This window comes from Astatotilapia calliptera, chromosome 8, assembly GCF_964374335.1.
Source record: "Astatotilapia calliptera chromosome 8, fAstCal68.1, whole genome shotgun sequence".
Lineage (NCBI taxonomy): Eukaryota > Metazoa > Chordata > Actinopteri > Cichliformes > Cichlidae > Astatotilapia > Astatotilapia calliptera.
Genome location: NC_137429.1, coordinates 20,458,979 through 20,477,576, shown reverse-complemented (window position 1 = coordinate 20,477,576; position 18,598 = coordinate 20,458,979). Strand labels below are relative to the sequence as shown.

The 18,598-nt window shown below is 41.1% G+C and overlaps 2 protein-coding genes and 1 long non-coding RNA gene across 4 annotated transcripts; all 3 read right to left on the bottom strand.

Annotated features, from left to right (window-relative positions):
- Positions 1-368: 368 nt before the first annotated feature.
- bhlha15 (basic helix-loop-helix family, member a15) lies at positions 369-6,703 on the bottom strand. 2 transcript variants are annotated; one of them, XM_080305586.1, is made up of 2 exons: positions 6,568-6,703; positions 369-1,708 (listed from the first exon to the last, which is right to left on the bottom strand). In XM_080305586.1, exon 2 carries the CDS (start codon positions 1,657-1,659, stop codon positions 1,108-1,110), a length of 552 nt encoding a protein of 183 aa, XP_080161712.1. In that variant the 5' UTR covers positions 1,660-1,708; positions 6,568-6,703; the 3' UTR covers positions 369-1,107. The 2 variants fall into 2 exon arrangements, with proteins under 2 accessions (XP_080161712.1, XP_026034782.1); XM_026178997.2 differs by lacking the exon at positions 6,568-6,703 and adding an exon at positions 2,307-2,515.
- Positions 6,572-8,181, bottom strand: LOC113028589 (basic helix-loop-helix family, member a15). Its single transcript, XM_080305585.1, has 3 exons — positions 7,656-8,181; positions 7,412-7,505; positions 6,572-6,759 (listed from the first exon to the last, which is right to left on the bottom strand). Exons 1-3 carry the CDS (start codon positions 8,037-8,039, stop codon positions 6,575-6,577), a joined length of 663 nt encoding a protein of 220 aa, XP_080161711.1. The 5' UTR covers positions 8,040-8,181; the 3' UTR covers positions 6,572-6,574.
- A 22-nt stretch (positions 8,182-8,203) lies between these two features.
- On the bottom strand, positions 8,204-10,836 carry LOC145430442 (uncharacterized). Its single transcript, XR_013911015.1, has 3 exons — positions 10,703-10,836; positions 10,468-10,567; positions 8,204-8,335 (listed from the first exon to the last, which is right to left on the bottom strand). It is a non-coding gene; the product is annotated as an uncharacterized LOC145430442 (long non-coding RNA).
- Positions 10,837-18,598: the final 7,762 nt, after the last annotated feature.

Here is an 18,598-nt window from a genome sequence, read left to right as displayed (position 1 = left end):
AAAAGAGGAAAATTACTGTAGTCTTATAGCTGAAACGCTCAAACTGAACCTTCCTCTTTCTCAGGAGTGCTGCATGCTGTTAACTTCCTTTGACATAATGGTTGTAGAATGACTGAGCAGTAAGGGGGAAAAAAACATTATCTTTTGTTGCAAGATTGCAAAATACTAGTATCTACTCAGTATCGTGGCAGTTGTTATATTACACGGACTACTAAACATCATGCACGGGCATCAGTTTATGTCAATAGCTGCTTAAATGCACCTTCGCTGTCTAAACCTGCTGAACTATTTGTAAATGTTGCAAGTGAGATCTCTATTATCTGTGAATACTGAACATTGTGTGTGGTCAAAAAAAGAAACAGTCTGTGTCAATAATAAATACATGTATTTATTAATAACAACTTCTCAAATGTTTTTTTTCCCCCGTTATGATGTTTCACACAAAGTTTGCAGCTTAAACACACATGGAAACACAGCAGGGAGAGGGGATAAGCAAGTAACATACACGTTAAATAGCATCTGTGCCTTTAAGAACTCTTCTGTGTGCAGAAGAAGAGAAATGAGCTACGCGTTCAGATCAAGGGTGGATTATCATTGTGAGCGCTTTCTTGCAACAACACCTCAATATTTAAGCCTTCTGCTTGGTTGTCTTTCTTTCATGGATGCAACAGTTATGGCTCGAGGTTACACTGAGCAGGTTTCTCAAGAGTCGATACAAGAAGATGGCAAGATAACACAAAAGAGAACAATCCCCTTCCCCAGTTTAAACCACAACACGCAAGAAGAAGAAGGAAAAAAAACATGAGGGTGAAAAAAAAGCAGCCCTTCTTTCCTGGGCACATACATTACACAACTATGGTCCATTTGGTTTCACTTTCCAGTCTGCATTCTTCATGTCTGCTGTATAAAATCCTTCCATATTTTGCATGGAGTTCTGCACAGCTCACCTCTTGCTAGCATTTATTAGAGGTCTATGATCTGGGGGGGGGAGCCCACTTCCTACAGAAAACACAGCTGAACGTCTCTAAGAGTGTGACTGTAGGAAGTGGGTAATGTTTGATTTGTCCAGCCCTCCTCCTGGTGGCTCCCCTTGCTTTAATCTTACTGTTAGCTTTGCTGGCTGAAGCTATGCATACTGGTGAGGTATTGGGTGAGACCTTCCTCCCCCTCTTCCTCCAGGTGCTGCTGGTAGCACTGGAGGAGCTTGGCAGCGCTGGCCTCTGAAGGGACCCCGCCAGCAGGCAGGCAGCCCCCTGACATATCCAGGATGATGGTGGTCAAAGCTTTGATGTAATTCTTAGCCAGGGTCAGCGTTTCGATCTTGGACAGCTTCTTCTCGGTTTTCACATGCGGGATGGCCTCGCGCAGTGCTTGGAAGGCGTTGTTGAGTTTGTGCATGCGCTGGCGTTCCCTTTCGTTGCTTTCCAGTCGACGGATGCTGCGCTCTTTGGTGCTGGAGCCGTGCTTGCGTCGCCGGCCTCCTCCCTGCCTCTTGCCATTGCCGCTCCTCAGAGAGCCCCTCCAGGAGCCACGGATCCGGACCGAGGCCTCTGAGCCTTCCTGCTCACTGGAGCCCGGCTCTGTGTCTGGCTCGAATTCCGGCTCCGGGTCGGACCAGGTCCTTCTGGATGGCTTCACAGCCTTCCCTTTGGATTTCATCTTGCTACTCCCCTTATCTCTGACAGAACAGATCTCAGGTTCAACAAACCTGGAAGACAAGATAGGAGTGTTAAGGACAAGAAAAAAAGGATATAAAGTGGCCCGCTTCATAGTTTTCCTTCAGTCAGCTCCAGTTTAAACAACTTGGCATCCTGTTGTATCTAATCAGACTTTTGCAGTGTGAAAACTCCATGATGTTGGTCTGTTACTCCACACTTCTTACCCCACAGTTCAGAGATAATACCCATGTCAAGGTTACACTCACAAAAACAGACCTGGCAGCTCACAGCAACAGCAAAGCTTTTTAACTTCACTTTAACTCACTGCATAGTTTGGTTTCACATAATAAGACTAAACCATCAGCTCCTAAACTTATTTAAGAAGAGGTTCTATTACTATTATATATTTTAAATGTGAATTTACAAACAGTGACAGTTTAAACTATACTATCACACGCTGTCAGATAAAGCTGTTTTACATAGATAAGTACGCACAATAAAAAAAAAACGTGTATGTCTCCATCATCGTCATTATTTCCCTAACCTCAGCTTAATCACACCAACGGCAGTGCTGTGACCGATATGAAGATGAGCAGACACAAGTCAAATTCACTCACAACACAAATGGAAGGGAACTAAAAGCCTTACCTGGGAAATTATACTAATATTCTCCTTCCTGTTTCTTTTTACAGAAAAGGCGTCAGCATGCAGCCGGACATGATCAGCGACATAAAGTCAATTAAAGGAGCAGTGGGAATGAAGGAGCGCGAGAGCAGCACATCAGCGCGAGGCTCACAGATAACTGTCACACGTGAACGGCTACCTGTTGCTAACAGATGTACACGTCGCGCTGTTCAGCCAATCAGAGAGACAGCCCTTTCCCCCGCTAGCTCCGCCCTCAACCCTAAACCTCCCAACAACCTGCTGCTGTTGCTGCAGAAAGCCACAGATGTGCAAGAATTATACTGAACTTACATTTATACTAGGATGTTTTTGATTTTGATTTTTGGGGGATTCAGATTAACTTTGGCTCCCACTAATGTTTTCCAACGATACTTAGTAGTTGGTGGAAGCAGCATTCAAATCCAGGGATCATCTTATATAGACATGGTTAGGGAGACAGATCTAAGTGTCCTGCAGGCTGTGTGCTTTAATATCTGTGCTGTTCATTTGAGAAAAAGCACAAATAGCAGTCAGAACACGACTATTCAGTTCAGAAAGTGAAATACGTGGAGTACTTTTATAAAATATTAACTAAATAATTGGTTGAATATGCGTACTTACCATTCACAAGTTCCAGCTGACATTTGCATAGATTCTGAGAACAGTGAAAATTTGTGTGCAGTAGTTCAGTGATGAAAAAAATATTTAATTGAAACCCTTTCAGTGTTAGTTTGGCCAGTTTACCTGGTGAATTAGGAATATTCTGATGTGATATTTTTGCGTTTCCTGCTTCCCATTTCTAGAAAGTGTAGTCGTTTTGCAGTTGACAAGCAAAATGTTAAGGATTTACTGGCTAACTAATGTAACTGAGGAGTTTTACTTTACTGTATTTCATTTAAAAAAAACAATTAAGGCAATATAATGAGATTGCAGTGGTGGAATTGAGTGGTATGGTCTAATATTTTAAAAACCCTTACAAAAACTGCTCTTTTTTCCATACTGATATGCTGATAACACGCTCAGCAACAGCATTTCCAACTGTGAAATGCTTTTTTATTCATTCAGGTGAATGCAAGTAAACCTTCTTCTTTTTCTGTTAAGCTGCAGACGTGCTCTTACCTTTAAGACAACTGTAGTAAAGTTAGTTCGTCTGAACAGTTAACATATTTTCCATTGTGACTTATCACCTTCTGCTGCTTCATTTGAATACAGTCCTCCAGGCTACAGCTGAATGTAGGCCTCGTTTAAACTTTGCTCCAATATTTACTTTTCAACAGACAAACTTTTTGAGCTGCATTTTTTGCATTACATTACTTCTGATGGACAGCCTCAGGCCACTAGAAAACTAAAAAAAACACACACATTACAAAAAACATGCCATAAAAGAAAAGCAGAACAATTGCAATTATTAACACGCTCCTTCTTCACATGGAAATGTGATCTGCAGTAATCCAACTGTTTAACTTGGCAGCCTAATGCAGCTGTTGGCAGTTGGGATTACCTTATGTTGTGGTAGCAAGACTACAAAGACAGGGAGGAGTCACTACGGTGAGGTATACTGACTGTTCATCAGTGACTGCATTTGCAGTGTCTGCAAACATCTGGAAGATTATTGACAAACCCTGATGGTTTTCAATTCCACATTTTGCTTCAGTGACACATATACACAGGCAGAGAGACTCACAAGGTTAAATGATTGCAGTTATGCTATCGCAGTGCATAGATACTGGATGTTTATATATCAGGTGATGATTCCTCATTTGGGTAGGTAGGAATACATAAAAATTTAAAACGATGTTGGGGAAGGGCTTAAAGTAATGGGGCAATGGGCTTGTCGCTTCAAGCTACCTGCTTTTAACATTTGAGTTTTGGTGTTTTGAAATTCAATGTGGCGAATGAGAGGTGACTCTGACTGTGAATCTGAGACACAGTGCAGGCTCGTGGGATAGCAATTTGTCAGTCATAAGACTGACCCTGCTTTATCCTCCCTTTCGACTCTAAAGGCACCCATAATTTCCAGAATTAACATCACGTTTGATTTGGGGAGGTCTGAAGCTAGTGATGGAGAACATAATCTGATTAGAAAGGTGTTTACTGAGTTCAAAGGTCAGGAGTGCCCGAGGGCTGTTTTCTCATAGACTTCTACAGTATCAGCACAGTATTCAACAGTATCTATCTTTTAGAAACCACAGGAGTTGCTCCTGACTGGCCTCCACATATGTGGACATCATATTTTGGGTTATTTAGACCAAAATACTAAATTTTGCTCTACAAGGGCCTGATATCTTGGCTCTTATTTTTCTTAAAAACAAAAATAAGGTAAAAAATCCCCAATCAGCCCAAATATCAAAGAGAAATTAAAAATGTGTGCCGTGGAAGAGTTCGGGTCTTAGGAGGTTAAGACACATCCACATTGGCCTCACTTTTCAGATCTGGACACTATGAACCAGTTATGCGTTCATAGCTTTGTGTGCTTATTCTTACTATATGGCCTACACACTCACAAGACCTAAACAATGGTGTTGCTGTTTGTGACGAAACAAATCTCTAGAAAACATACAAAACCTCATGTCTATACACAGAAACCACACTGCTTCATGGCAGTTGGCCACTACATTTTTTCTATTCAACAAGTTAATGGCTAATGGATTTCTTATTATTTTAGTTACTCCCTTTAGGGGTCACAGTGGATTATCAGCCTCTATCTCACTCTATTTCTATCATCCACCTTGGTCACTTCAACCCACTACTTGTCTTCCTTTTCTCCATCCATGAATCTTCTCTGAGGTCTTCCTCCTTTCCTCCTGCCTGGGAGCTTCATCTTCAACATCTTTGGTCCAATCTTTCCTCTGCACATGCCCAAACCATCTCAGCCTCACCTCTCTAACTTTTTCTCCAAACCTCTTAGTCTGAGCATTAACAACATTAGCACAGTGTTGGGATGTCACAGACACAGCAACGTTACAGGTGTGAAGCTCCCAGCTTTTAGAAGCAAACACTTCCAGCGTTTGATGCCCTTGAGCAGCTTGTGTGCGTTTGTGTGTGTGTGTGTACTTCTATTACTCGTGTTGTGGGAACATAAACCTGTTTACACAGTCACACAGTGGGGACTCGCCTCCCACATAAGGACAAAAGCCCCAAAAGTCCACATAATGTCAATCATTAGAGGATATTTAGGAGGACGCTTGGCTTAAGGTTACTATAAGTCTCATATAAATGAATATAAATGAATGGGATTTATTTTGATATCTTCTAAAGTGTGTGTGTGTGTGTGTGTGTGTGTGTGTGTGTGTGTGTGTGTGTGTGTGTGTGTGTGTGTGTGTGTGTGTGTGTGTGTTTGTGAACAGTAAGACAGGTCCTGCCAGGTTTCCTTCCCTCCTCAGCTACATTGTATCTAATCAACCAAACCTTGCTGAAGTTGCCTCTGTGGAAATATTATCTTTGCGCTTTAGTGTGCACAGTTTCTGCCTCCATTGGCCCTAAGGCTTACACTGTTTATTTTACCACAGCCGCTGATATGTTCTGAGCTCAACACACTTCAGTAATGAGGCAAGCAAACAGGGCCCCCGCAAGCATGCTCTGTTTGAGCAAAACAAACCATATAAACAACATATTTTCTTCAACACCAACATTAGCCTGAAAACTACAGCAATTTAAAGATAAAGTGCGACTGCAGAAGCACACAGGAGTTTGTTAAACACACGTAAGTTTCTGTTTCTGTTTCCTACATCGAGTCCAAGGACGCAACCTGGCATAAAGAGTAGCTTCCAAAGCAGTTTGCAGCTGGAAAGGCACCAGCACTCTTATGCAACTCTTATTTACCGTTATTTGACATCATGGGCAGTAATCTTGTCATACCAACAACTGTGAAAACTGAATGCGCTGTCAGAGAGTCCTGCTCGGCTGTGATGTCATGAATGGCAAGTGCGCTGAATCTATTTGGAGCAAAGACGGAGTGAAAAAAAAGCTATTAAAATCCCTGACTCATCATAAAAGGGGGAGGGCGGGTAGGAGATGAGTTAGGGTGAAGAGGAGAGATCTGGACGGTTAGTCAGTTTTTCCATTAGGCCAAGGCTGGCTCTCTGAAAGAAAAACAAGTGTGGATGTCACATTAGGCCATGGCGACAGTGAGATGGCCTTAGGCTGAAGGCAGACATTCTGATAGAAAGGCTGTCTTTACTTTACCACGTTTCATAAAAATCACCACATGCAGCTCAGTATGTGTGTGCATTTGCGTGTCACTCACCCTTATCTCACTCGAGGTCGGACTCAGTGACATAGGTGAGGAAAAGGCAGGTTTGGGGTAGACAGCCATTCTCTGGTCTGGACTGGGCAGTCCGGTTATGTGTCTGCAGTAGGCTGTAGGGACGAGAGTGCCCGTCATACTGAAAATGGCAGCTCTTCTCCAAAGCCGAGAAGTCATCCTCCCATTCGAAGGCTGCACGCAAAACCAACCACATGTATAATTAGCCACACTGACAACTGTGTGATATCCTGCAGTGCACGGTGCAACCCTTGGTCTTTTTACATTGTCATAAGCCTTTTGTTTGATACAGATAAAAAGATAAAACTGTTAATAACACTGCCAAATATTATTTAGAATTATACTGCTGTTGCTGATGGTGATAACATCACCATCATATTTTATGAGCTCATTGTTCCATCTCTCTGTAAATAAAAAGGAAAAAGTAATGTAAAAAAAAAAACACAGTAACTTCAGTGTAGCATTACTTCAGTCAAACTGATGACATGGCTGATACCCTTATCTCTGTCAAATTGATAACTGTCATGTACGTCAGCCTTTCTACAGCTTCATCTGCAAGCCACTTTGCAACCCACCTCGAGCCCAGCTCCTTCTTTTCATGCCGACCCCAATTTTGTTGCTATGGATACCTGCAATAGTGAGGTATTGCTACTGCTCTCTCTGGCTCAGCTTTACATGATGATACTACTAAATATAAATTACAGCATGAATGAATGTGTTAAGTAAAAGTGCAATATGTTTCACTGGTACAGTGTGTGTTTTGCTCTTTTTCTAAATAATGGCATACAATCTACAAAATCACTTGTGTAATTCTTGAAGACATTACCATTATCTTCTAATGTGACGCCTGGCAGGTTGGAGGAATAGCTGCTCATCAGAGACGTGTAAGACTCAAAGTGCATGTCCAGAGTTGGACTCTCCTAAGAATAAACAGGAAGTATTCAGTATTCAGTAACATGGTTGAAACAGTCCTGTTAAAAACATTTAATAAACACATTATTAGCTACAAAAAGATAAAAAGCCTCAAAATGCATTAAAATAAAGGTTAAAGTAGAACAGGAAATCAGTACCTGATCAAACAGGTAGACAATGACATCATCATCAAATGACACACTCTTCCTTATTTTCACTTTCCTGTCCCGTCCACATGATTCTCCTGGATGATTGTAGTTTTGAGAGGATGTTGGAAGTCTTCTTTGGTTGGCAGTATTTAAATTGTCTCTGTCAACATTTTCCCTCTGGTCATTCTCAGAGTTAGTGTTCGGACAGAAGGGGCATTGGGCAGTGGAGCTTTTCATAGCTGTCGTATTGTTGTTGTCACTGATAAGACAATCACTATTCCCAAGAAAAGTATTGCAATTCTGCAAGGAGTAAATGTCATTAAAAAGTTGTGCTGGCATACAGTCATCGCTGAAACTGATAAACTTATTGTGGTGATCTTGGCGGGCGGCCATATTGAAATTTTTTGTGTTAAAACTGTGTCCCACACATTTAAACTAAGTCTTGTCCAAGTGGGGAATCTGTACCAAAAAGATCAAGCAAAGCAAACGCTAGTTGCTTGATCCGTCGGCGCTGGCGACAGAGGGAGAAGGATGATGATGCTGTTACCAAGCTTGATCTGGAGTCAGTGTTCCTCCACGGTTTACAGGTTGAGCAGCATCTTTGAAAGCAGAAGCAGGTGACTGGTAGTCCCTCCTCGTCATCCTGTATCATCTGACCTGAGGACATCCACAAATGAAGCTCTTCATCCCTGTATGAATGATTCACAATGACTCAAACAGCTTCACCTCAAACTAATTAACGCACTAACCTACTGTCTGACCACCTACATGTGTTTCTTGCCTTGGTGTTGTCGTGGTGATGTTTGTGCTCTCAGCATATTCACAGATTGGCAAATACTTCAATGAATACAGAGATAATACAAATTATATTAAAATAAAATTCATTATGTAGGCCAATACACTCACTATGTTATAGTTATAATTAAAAAAAAACCCAATCTATATAGAATATAATTTTACTGTTTGCTCATTTTGTAAATTCTTGTAGCCAAACTGATTTTACCAGCTACAGAGTACCAATGTTTGTTCCACTTATTTACAGGTTTATTTACCTAAGAATGTATTTATTTACCTTGAGAATCTTAAAAAGCATATAGTGAAATGATAGTTGGGAGTGGAACAATTTATTATATTTTGTACATTTAGCATACACTAAATCCAGACATGTGACTAATGAAAGAAAGAATCTTGAACTTGTGACTCCCTAAGTTCTACTTGGAGTATTAGAGGGAGGGGGCACTGCAAATCATCATAAAGTGATTTACCTTTATCCTATGATGTAATATTTCTATCCTATTAGAAGACTTTACACTCCTACATAGCACCTACTTGAGGTGGTGCATTGATTTAAATACAGAAGTTTCACCCTTGCAAATATTTTTGCAAGGAAGCACCCCCCCCCCCCCCCCCCCCCCCCCCAAATTCATGCAGCATGACCAAAGATTTGATTCTGCAGTCATGACAGAATAAAGATGGGAAGAAAGAAGTAGTGTGAGGACCAAGCTACAACACGCATGCCTTTATTTACACCTCCAAATAAGTCCATATAACAACATTGGACCGTCACTGCAGTCCAGTAGGGTTGGAGAGGCATGTAGCAAAGGAAGAGTCTGAAAATTATGTGAATAACATGTTTGAAGTCATCAGATTTTTATTATTAATCCTTTATTTATCCAGGTAAAAAATCTCATTGAGATTAAAAATCTCATTTCCAAGAGAGACCTGGCATCATGGCAACAAAAGTCACATACCACATAGGTATATAACATTTAAAACAAATGTCAACCCAAGATCTCACTTGAGAGACTGGTGGCTTCTTTTTCTTTCTTTTTTTTTTAAAGAATGGCGCACTGTCGTTCCTGAATAGTTCGAGAAACAAAGAAAATCAATTGCAAGGAACAATGAGGCTGTTCTGGAGGTCATGCTGGTACACTTAATATTGGGTTTTCCTTTAATATGTCACCAATCTCCACAGTTTCATCACCTACCACCTAACGGTGTTGATGGCACATGCCAGTTAAAATTAAGTAGTCAGTGCTCAGGCTCAAATTGCCTTTTAAAAATTATGCCCCAGTAGCTTAAATATTGAAATGGACTTTTTATCGCCTGGCCAAAAACATTTGGATGTTGATGGTGTGAGAATGGAACCTGTCGCAATTTTAAAAATATGACTAAAAATGACATGCATGCTTTTTCTAATTAGGATTCTCTTTTGCGTCTCCTCTAAATACAATTCCTTGGCAGTGTCAGCTTATTAAGGGTTCAGTTGCGGTACCCAGACATCCATTCAGTGTCTCTCAATAACAGGATGTGCTGAAACTGATTTGTCAGCCTTTGCCCGTTGGCTGAAGCAGCAACCGCAGATGCACGCATGCACACAAACACGTACATTATTTGAACACTCACTCCTGAGCCTGAATAAATATCGAAGCCCATCCGTCCACGGAGACAAAGACGCAATAGGAAACTTTCACCGCTCTGCAGTAACCAAGCAACCACTGGATGAGTGACTCAGGAAAGGAAGAGAGGAGCTGACTCACAGCAGCTGTGACGTAAACGATGTGAAAAGACACACACACACTCTCATGGTCGCACACACACGTATGCAGCAGGCCGTAAAGCCTGTAATCTGCCCTGTTTCGGGTAAATTAACACCTCACTGTGTAACAGGTGGACAGACTCGGGATAAGATTATAAAACTTCCAACCAGCCAAACCATGAACAGATACCTCAGTAAGAAAAGGAAAACACTGCACATTACACCCTTAGTGTCTCCAATTACTACACAGACTCCAAGGCATTATTAAAAAGCAAATGATACCTTTTCCTTATTCCTTTGTTAGTGCATTTCCTCTTAGAAAGCAAGTTTAAACTATCCAATGAAATCACCAGTGCGGCTCCACCCCCGAAATGTTTTAACTCTGTAAAAATAAAGAGAAGAACCTGTTTATCAATTTATATGCGTTGCTGCATCATGACACTGCATAATGTGTTGCACCATAATCTCTGAGCAGCAGCAGCAGGCATGCACAGTACCAGCACATGTCTTTTCTTACCTTGCATTCAGTCGGCCCAAGTAAGTCCCCTGATTTTAATGCATTGCAGGAACCTTATCGAGGAAAAAACAAGAGAGATAAGCTAAGCATACTGAGACGAGAGAGAGAGAGAGAAGAGACGGAGAGATGCACAGAAAAGCAGTTGGTGGGGGTTGGATGTGCAGTACACTCTTCCGGGAGAATTCCCGGCAGCAGAGTGCAGGACGGGGATCAATAACTTATCCCGTCTAATGTAACACATCTGTCCTTGCTGATGGAGAATAGCAGCAGAGTGAATGTCACAGTGACATGTAGACTTATAGAAAATCTGTGATACTTTGTGGCTGTTACATTATTCTCAAAGATGTTACAGCATAAAATATGTAAACACGTGTGTGTTGGCAGCATTTCTTTACACTTTAAAATAAAACGGTAAAGCATTTCTTTATGTTTTCCTAGGGAAATGGAAAATGGGTGCAATGATTTGTTGAATTATGTGCAAACATATATGGAGAAACAGTACATAAAGAGCCTTTTGTTCTGTCCTCTGTCGAGATGATCCCACAATGCTTGAATAATGTTGATGTCCAGGCTCTGAGGATGCCAATTCATTTTTTTGTCCAGGTGCGCCTTTAATGCACTGGCAAGGTTTTTGCAACCACTGTCATGTTGAAAAACGAAACTATGAAACTGTTGTCAGTCAAACTCTTCTAAGATGTATTACAGTATTGAATAGTGGATCAAAACCTGACGGTACTTTTATATGTTCACAGTTACACAACTTTTAACAAGACCCTCAACATCACTGGCAAAAAGCAAAAAACGCAACTCCAAACCATCACAGTGTTTTCACGTGGTTGTACCTCTCACTTTCCTCTCTCCTGAAAAAGAGCAGTGCAGCATTTTCCAAGATTTACATGAGAAGTAATTTTGTGACACACTACACTGCTGACATGCACACAAAGTAGGGCAAGTCAAATCTCAGAAGTAGAACCATTTACAGCTTAACCTTAATATTTGCATATTTGCCAACAAAAGTGTTTCCCTTGAAAAAGGAGTTTCAAATAAAAACACAACATGACCAAAAGATAACTTCATGCATTAGAATAAAGTGTCCAGTTTGTGTCTGACCTGCTGAAGATAAAAAAAAACAAAACCTGTCTCCTTAGCAGTGATCCTAAGAGTATATATTCCACGCATTTGTAAGGCCAAATACTTGGAAAGACCCCGACAGTCTCATGAGTATTGTTTCAACAATGAATAGCGCTCCCTCTAGAGGTTGGAAGCAGAATAGCAGGCAGTTTTAGGAGCCGTTCCTACTGAAAACTGGAGACCTGGCATAAAAAATAAATACATTCAAACCCCGATATAATAATATGAAATACACTTCCTACTTTATACATATTAGACTGCTAATGTTGCTGTAGGCTATAATATGTTTCACCTAAAGATGGAAATAATATTAAAGCTGCTTCTGCTGGATCATTGCAGCTATAAATAATATGTTTACCACAGCTGTTGACACTGCTTCTGCACATTGTTCCCCTTTTTTTCTGGTTTTACTTTTTATTATCACCATACAGCTTTTCTGTTGACTTAGTCCTCCCCTTGGCAACAAAATCACTGATGCTGGAGTTCTGCTTTACACACCCAGACAGCATCAGGATGTTGTTCCCAGGAGGAAACAGCATTCACCATTCAGTCCATCTCTGCTTTTCAATAGGAAAAAAAAAGGATGTGAACCAAGCCAAAGAGACGGACAGATGGTGTTTCCATACAGAATCCATCCTTTTTGCTTATTGCCAAACTCCTCCTTCCGCTCATTTCACCAGTGTAGAGTCGTCTTCCCGGGAATCATGTCGCACGGCAACCTTCATCCATATCAGGTCAGCCAGGGCACCCTGACTGCTTACAGTACAGTGTTTCAGTACAGTCAACGTTTTATTTGACTGGACTTAGCAGTACATATGAGAATGTGATGGAGTGGCAGAGCTGAAAGCCTTCTCACTGGCACAAAATGCGAGCTTGTTCCGCTCTATTTCACGTTCTATTTTCACATTGGAGCAATGATGAATGTGTCCTGTCTGAGTTTCCCATAATCAGATATGTCGACAGCTTCTGCATCCAAATGTCAGATGTATGATGCAGCTTTAGTTTCGATCAAACAGGAAGAAGGCCGGTAGCTGTATTTTATTATTTGCTGTAGTTTATTATTTCTCTAAAGTACTGGAGAAGTGATGATAGTCAAGCTGGCTTATTTTGGGCCAACTCATCATGGCACAACCTGTGACATCGTTTGGAGCAGGCATCAAGAAGTGAAGGAAAGGAAAGACAAGAATTAGAACTGTGTTAAGCTCAAAAGGGGGGACACAGTACAACACTGACTTGACACATGTGACTTGAAGAGCTTTTGAAATTCATAATTGGCTAGTTTGGACTGGCTTTGGGTCACCGCTCCAATTGAGTTGTAAGGAGCACAGTGCATGCCAAGAGATCTGTGCGACTATCCTTTTACACTGTAGGCGCAGAATCATCATATTCAGCCGGCAGACGGCAAGTGACACCAAACAATCCGTGAGAGGAGGGTAATTGGAGATCACTGGGCTTATTCTGAGCGTGCCAAGTACACGGTGCTCAAGACCCCTGAGAGAAACATATGGAGCTCCAGTCCCTAAAGCCACTGTCTTGGCAGCCGTGGAATGAGACACGGCAAAGCACTGTGGGTAATGTACAGCAGCATCCAGTAAGAATGCCGCTGGTGCTCTTTGCAGCCTTTATTTGGACACGGCTCGGTCTCATGGGCGCAGATGAGAGAAGCTGAGAGGGAGTGAAATGCTACACTAAAAAAACATCATAAAACGTAATAAATATGTCACCCTGTTGGTTTAAGGTGTGCAGTCCTAGCAGTAATAAAACTGTAACATCCTCTTTTTTTGGAAAACTGTTTGAAGGAAAAGCCGGTGTGCCAGCTCTGCATCTGTGAAATGAATGACTAAGCTGCTTCGCATCAGCTGTACAGTGCACAGCTCCCTTTGCAGAGAGAAAATATTTTAATAGTGGCTTTTATATGAACACATGAGTGTGTAATCTGTCTCAGATCATAGGCCCTCTGTTGACAGCAGTACACCTGCTCTTCCAGATCTCTGAGAACACTGCCAGTCTGTCTGAACTAGCCAGTGCCAGGGGGCATACTGCATTGGGGAAGGCGTGACTGTGTGTTTGAATAAAAAAGAAGCGGACAGACAGATATAGGATCAGACAGGAGTGTATGAGAAGCTCGGATCTTTGTCAGCTGGGTAGGGATGAGGTGGAGTTGGGTGGGATCTATCTGAACTCATTCTTTGGTGATATGAGGACATAAAGTGTAATATATTAGTCTAAAAACTGTAGGCTACTTCAAGAATGACTTGCACAGGATGGGAAATGTGAATCATTTTAATATATCCATACTTTAATTAGATATTTAAGCCACGAGCCCATTATTGTTCTATTTTGGGCATGTCAAACATTTGGCCTCCAATCTGATACCCAAATCTGGCTCTAGCTTTTTCAGTAAATTTAAACATTTGTTTATGCCATTTTAAGCTCAAATAGTTGAGATATTTCTTTCGTTTACTACAGAAGCATTTCTTTCTCATGTAGAAAAACTGGTGTATACTGTTGAAACTGAACCGCTTTATCTCATATTAAGATCTCTGACAGATTAAATGTGTGATTAAACTTGTTTGCACTGAAAGCAGGGGGGTTTCGCCGATCTGGCCCACTTAAGGTCAAAAGTGGCGCATGGTGCAGAATTGCTTTGACATCCCTGTTCTACTTCCTTGGGATTACTAATTAGACCTGGCCTCTGAATTTGACTCCATAACCACTAAATAAAGGAAGAAGTGAAAAATATGAAGTGAAAAAAAGTTGAATGACTTTGTTTAAGGAAAATGACATAAAAACACAAGTTTGCTGATGCAAAGGAGCTGACCTTTATTAAAATAAACTTTACCTTTAACATTTTTTTTCTTAGTGATTAAAGAAAATCACACATTTAGGCTTAAAAAATGTTCATCTTATGAAGTGGATGTTTTTTTTTAAATACTGGTACAGATCATAAGAAACATTGAAAACAGGAGAATAGTCCAGCCTCCTACCACTTGGTGGCAGTAGAGTGTAAAAGTTAGCCTCAAGTGGCGTATTAAAAATTGCTAAGTACTTTATTTCACACACTAACACACAAACTGTAAAGCATCCTAGCAGGGAAAATTGGTGATGCTACATTTGCGATATTTGATTTTCCAGACATTCAGAGCAAGGAGGAGAGCAGCTTTTATCACTTAAACCGCTACATCAGCCGGTTGGTGCAACCAACAAACCAAGTGGTGAAAGGCCTGACCTGTCTGTCACTTGGTAGCTGTCGCACTTATCCATGTAAACACTTACCTCATCCAGTGCTGTAATCAAAGTGCTGCTAAGGGCTCAGCTCAGCAGGGCAAAGTGATACTTCAGCATTAAAAAAAGTGAACATGCAGAGTTCATACATGTGAGAAGGAATTTCCTTAAACTGTCAGGACTGCTGGCGAGCCAACGACAGAGAGAAAAACTGTTAAAAGGCTTGACTGTGACCTCTGACCTGTACATACACACTCACATTTAGGCACACATACTTGATCACAGCTGCGGTGCTCCTCGACTGGTTTGAAGTGTTTTTGAAGGAGCTGAGTTCAAGCACTCGTTGACAGAGCTCTAATTTACACACAGGCACACAGACAGCCCTGATCAGATAAGAGCAGATCTGTTTCAGCGGCTAATCTTACATGTGATGAGATTTACAGGGGCTTGTGGCATTGGAATATACATAACTATCTTTATTTGGGAATCAAGCTCTGCCCAGGGCTATATCCTCTATCTCACACTATAGGAACAGGAAACAGGACACTATGCTTTCATGATGAATCCTTTTATATAGTGGCTTGTTTTGGTCTGTGGTTCTCAGCAGTTTTTGGTTAGACCCTGTAGCAAACAATAAAGCCTGGAACACTTACATAAATCACTGTCTGTGAACACAGTTCACCGTGCCATCCTCGAATCCAGGTTAAAGCTCTGTAATGCAATGAAGCTATGTGTTGGCCGATTCAGAGACAAACCTCACTTAAAATGGACTGAGGCAAAGTGGAAATAGTGAAATGCCTCAGTTTAAACATTTGAGATGTCTTCTAAAATATGGGTTTTTGCAAATCAATGCATTCTCTTTTTAATTACATTTTGTGCAGCTTCTCTACTTTTTTGGAATTCTGTTTGTATATAATTACATTACCATAGACTATAAAGCATTGTTCAGTCCACTTGAAACACTGTTATATTAAAAGGCTACAGTGTTAACCAGTTACCACCTCCAAGCAATTTTTAGGTTGCTACTTTGCACTAAAACGAACACCATGCGACACAAACTGCCAACATGTAACTGAAAGTCAAGGGCTGTGCTTTGGCCAAAATTATATGTAAAACTGCTCCTCAGACAGACCACGCAAAAGAGTGTCTCATGTCTGCTCCCACATGACCTGGGCTGCTCCCACTGGCTGCCACTTGCTGTCACTGAGACACTTCCTAACAGGGCGTGGGCAGCTCATTAGCAGTAAAACAGCTGATTTGAAACAGGGTTAAAACCAGGGACATTGTAGAGATAGCATAACAGACAATTTATAAAGGATTTCCACCTGAAGATATTTAATTTATGTCATTTCCTTATTTAAACAAATGTCCCCTTTAAAATGTAATTGTTTACGTGTCACACAATAGGTATGTTATGTAGTGCTGTGCAGCCATACATAGACCTACTTTAATCAGGAGGCAAATCAAGTTCAGGTGGCACTGGTCTGTATTCACCTGAAGCCTGAGAAAGGGAACACTCTAGTATAATATCCACACTGGAGTTAGTTGGTTGTGGTTGCTAGGTGTACTAACATGGGCTAGAGTAAGCTCATACTGCAGTGCTTAGACCAGGGTGACACCCCAAAATGTACATTATAAATGTCAATAAGTCTTTGAAGCATCACAGTTTACTTACTGATTACCCCACAGGGTACCTTTCTTGTTCTTCATTATAAACATATTACATGTATGTGTGAGTTTTATAGCTTTAAGCAACTTAAAGGCAGCAACATGAACACACACTCAAGCAATATGCTTTGGGTTCATTCAAAATTGCGCACACTGTCTCATTGTACTGCATACGCACACTAACCAGTTGCACAAGAGTGCATCAAAACAGTGCATGGATGAAATAGAATGGCATGCACACATGCACATGCACACTGAATGCCACAGACAATCACACATTTAGTGCTGAAAGACAGGTGCCAAAACAGAAGCACAAGACTAAACTGTTCCAAAGACAGAGGGTGGTGAGCAGTCCTGGAGGGTGGAGTTTAAGAGTACTTTTGAAGGGCTGGACTTGGCTGAATTTCAGAGTGTCATGCCCACACCGCAGCTGGTCAGATAGAAATAGTCAAAGGTGTAACTGAGCCCAAAAAGAGGAGGAGCGACCACTTTCCCTGGACGGAAGGACGAACAGGGTGCCTCTCTCACTCATGTCTGAGAGGCCGAGCATTGCAGGCATTAGTGGGGGACTTAAAGATTTAGTTTAGCATCAGTGGAACATCAAGTCTAACCTGATGAGCCATCATAAATAAATAAAGCAGATACATGATGTCAGGATTTGATATCAAGACTGTAAAGTGCTTAATAAAATATATAAACATGATTAATAGTACATTTAGCGAGTGATTCAACTGATCAGTCCAGATTTGATCACCCTCTGACTCTTCAAACCTTTTGGTAACATTCAAGAATTATACTACAACTAACTACAACTGAAAATTAGGCTTCATGACAAAGTAAAATGACATCAAGAAAAAATGTGTCCAGGGCCAAAAGAAAAAGGAAACTAGCCAAAGGTCCTGCGGGAGGTGCAGGAAGCCGTAGAAGAGCAGGGAGCGCATTGTTTCACCTGCACTGCGGAGAGCCTTCCTGCAAAGTCATCATAAAAATCCATCATCTAACGCATGCACCTGGATAAGCCAGGACCATGATGGAAATAAGTCTGTTGTTGGGAAAGAAAAACTGTGGAAATAGTCTGCTTCGGGTAAACCTGTGCACTTTTCGGTGGTGCAGAAAGTGCAAACGTCTGCAGATGTCAAAATTACTGCTTATTGTCACAGATTTGCAAACTTTGCATAAAGCTGTTTGTAGTATGTCATCATGAGACACTAAAAACGGGGGGTGAGAAAAAAAAATTCTTGCTCTGTAACAAAAAATTGTGAAAAATTGTAAAATCCAGAACTGCAGTACATTTTATTACAGTCCATGTCTGATAAAAAGCAAGTGTTACAATTTTCAAGGTGATGGCACATGTTTAACATAAAGGATATTTACATATTCAAGTGTATGGTAGACACATTATGGCTAAAGCTGTAAATAAACAGCTGGTGTTGGTCCTGAGTCTTAGTGGCAGGGTTCGCCTGGTAAATGCAATTAGCTAACTATTGCAGATTTGTTCAGGAAAAGCATTATATGTTATATGGACTCCACTTTCACAGCCAGTGGCTCCCATAAACCACCCATCTTCATTTAAGCTTTTTACTCAGGGATACTTGTGCATGCATGTCGAAGGAGCCCAGGTTTGAACCACCTGCCCTACAAATCAATCAAAAGCCCACTCATCCACCCGTGCCACAGTCATTAAATCACTCGTACTGAGACTTTATGAGCAAGATTCACAGAAAAAGCCAATGATGGGACAAAACTGAGAGTCGGGGATGCTGATAAAGTGAAAGTGAGAAGAAAATATTGAGAGAGACAAAGTGAAAAAACAGAAAATCATGAGCATTACATGTCAGCTGACTGCACCCAAGGATACAAATTTCCAAAGCT

What these genes read in the sequence shown, in the direction of transcription:
- bhlha15 (XM_080305586.1), bottom strand. Translation starts at nt 1,659, where the DNA reads ATGAAATCCAAAGGGAAGGCTGTGAAGCCATCCAGAAGGACCTGGTCC.
- LOC113028589 (XM_080305585.1), bottom strand. Translation starts at nt 8,039, where the DNA reads ATGGCCGCCCGCCAAGATCACCACAATAAGTTTATCAGTTTCAGCGAT. An exon ending in TTGTCTACCTGTTTGATCAG is followed by an intron (nt 7,506 to 7,655) that starts GTACTGATTTCC and finishes GTTTATTCTTAG; the next exon opens with GAGAGTCCAACTCTGGACAT. An exon ending in CGTCACATTAGAAGATAATG is followed by an intron (nt 6,760 to 7,411) that starts GTAATGTCTTCA and finishes TTTTGCGTGCAG; the next exon opens with CCTTCGAATGGGAGGATGAC.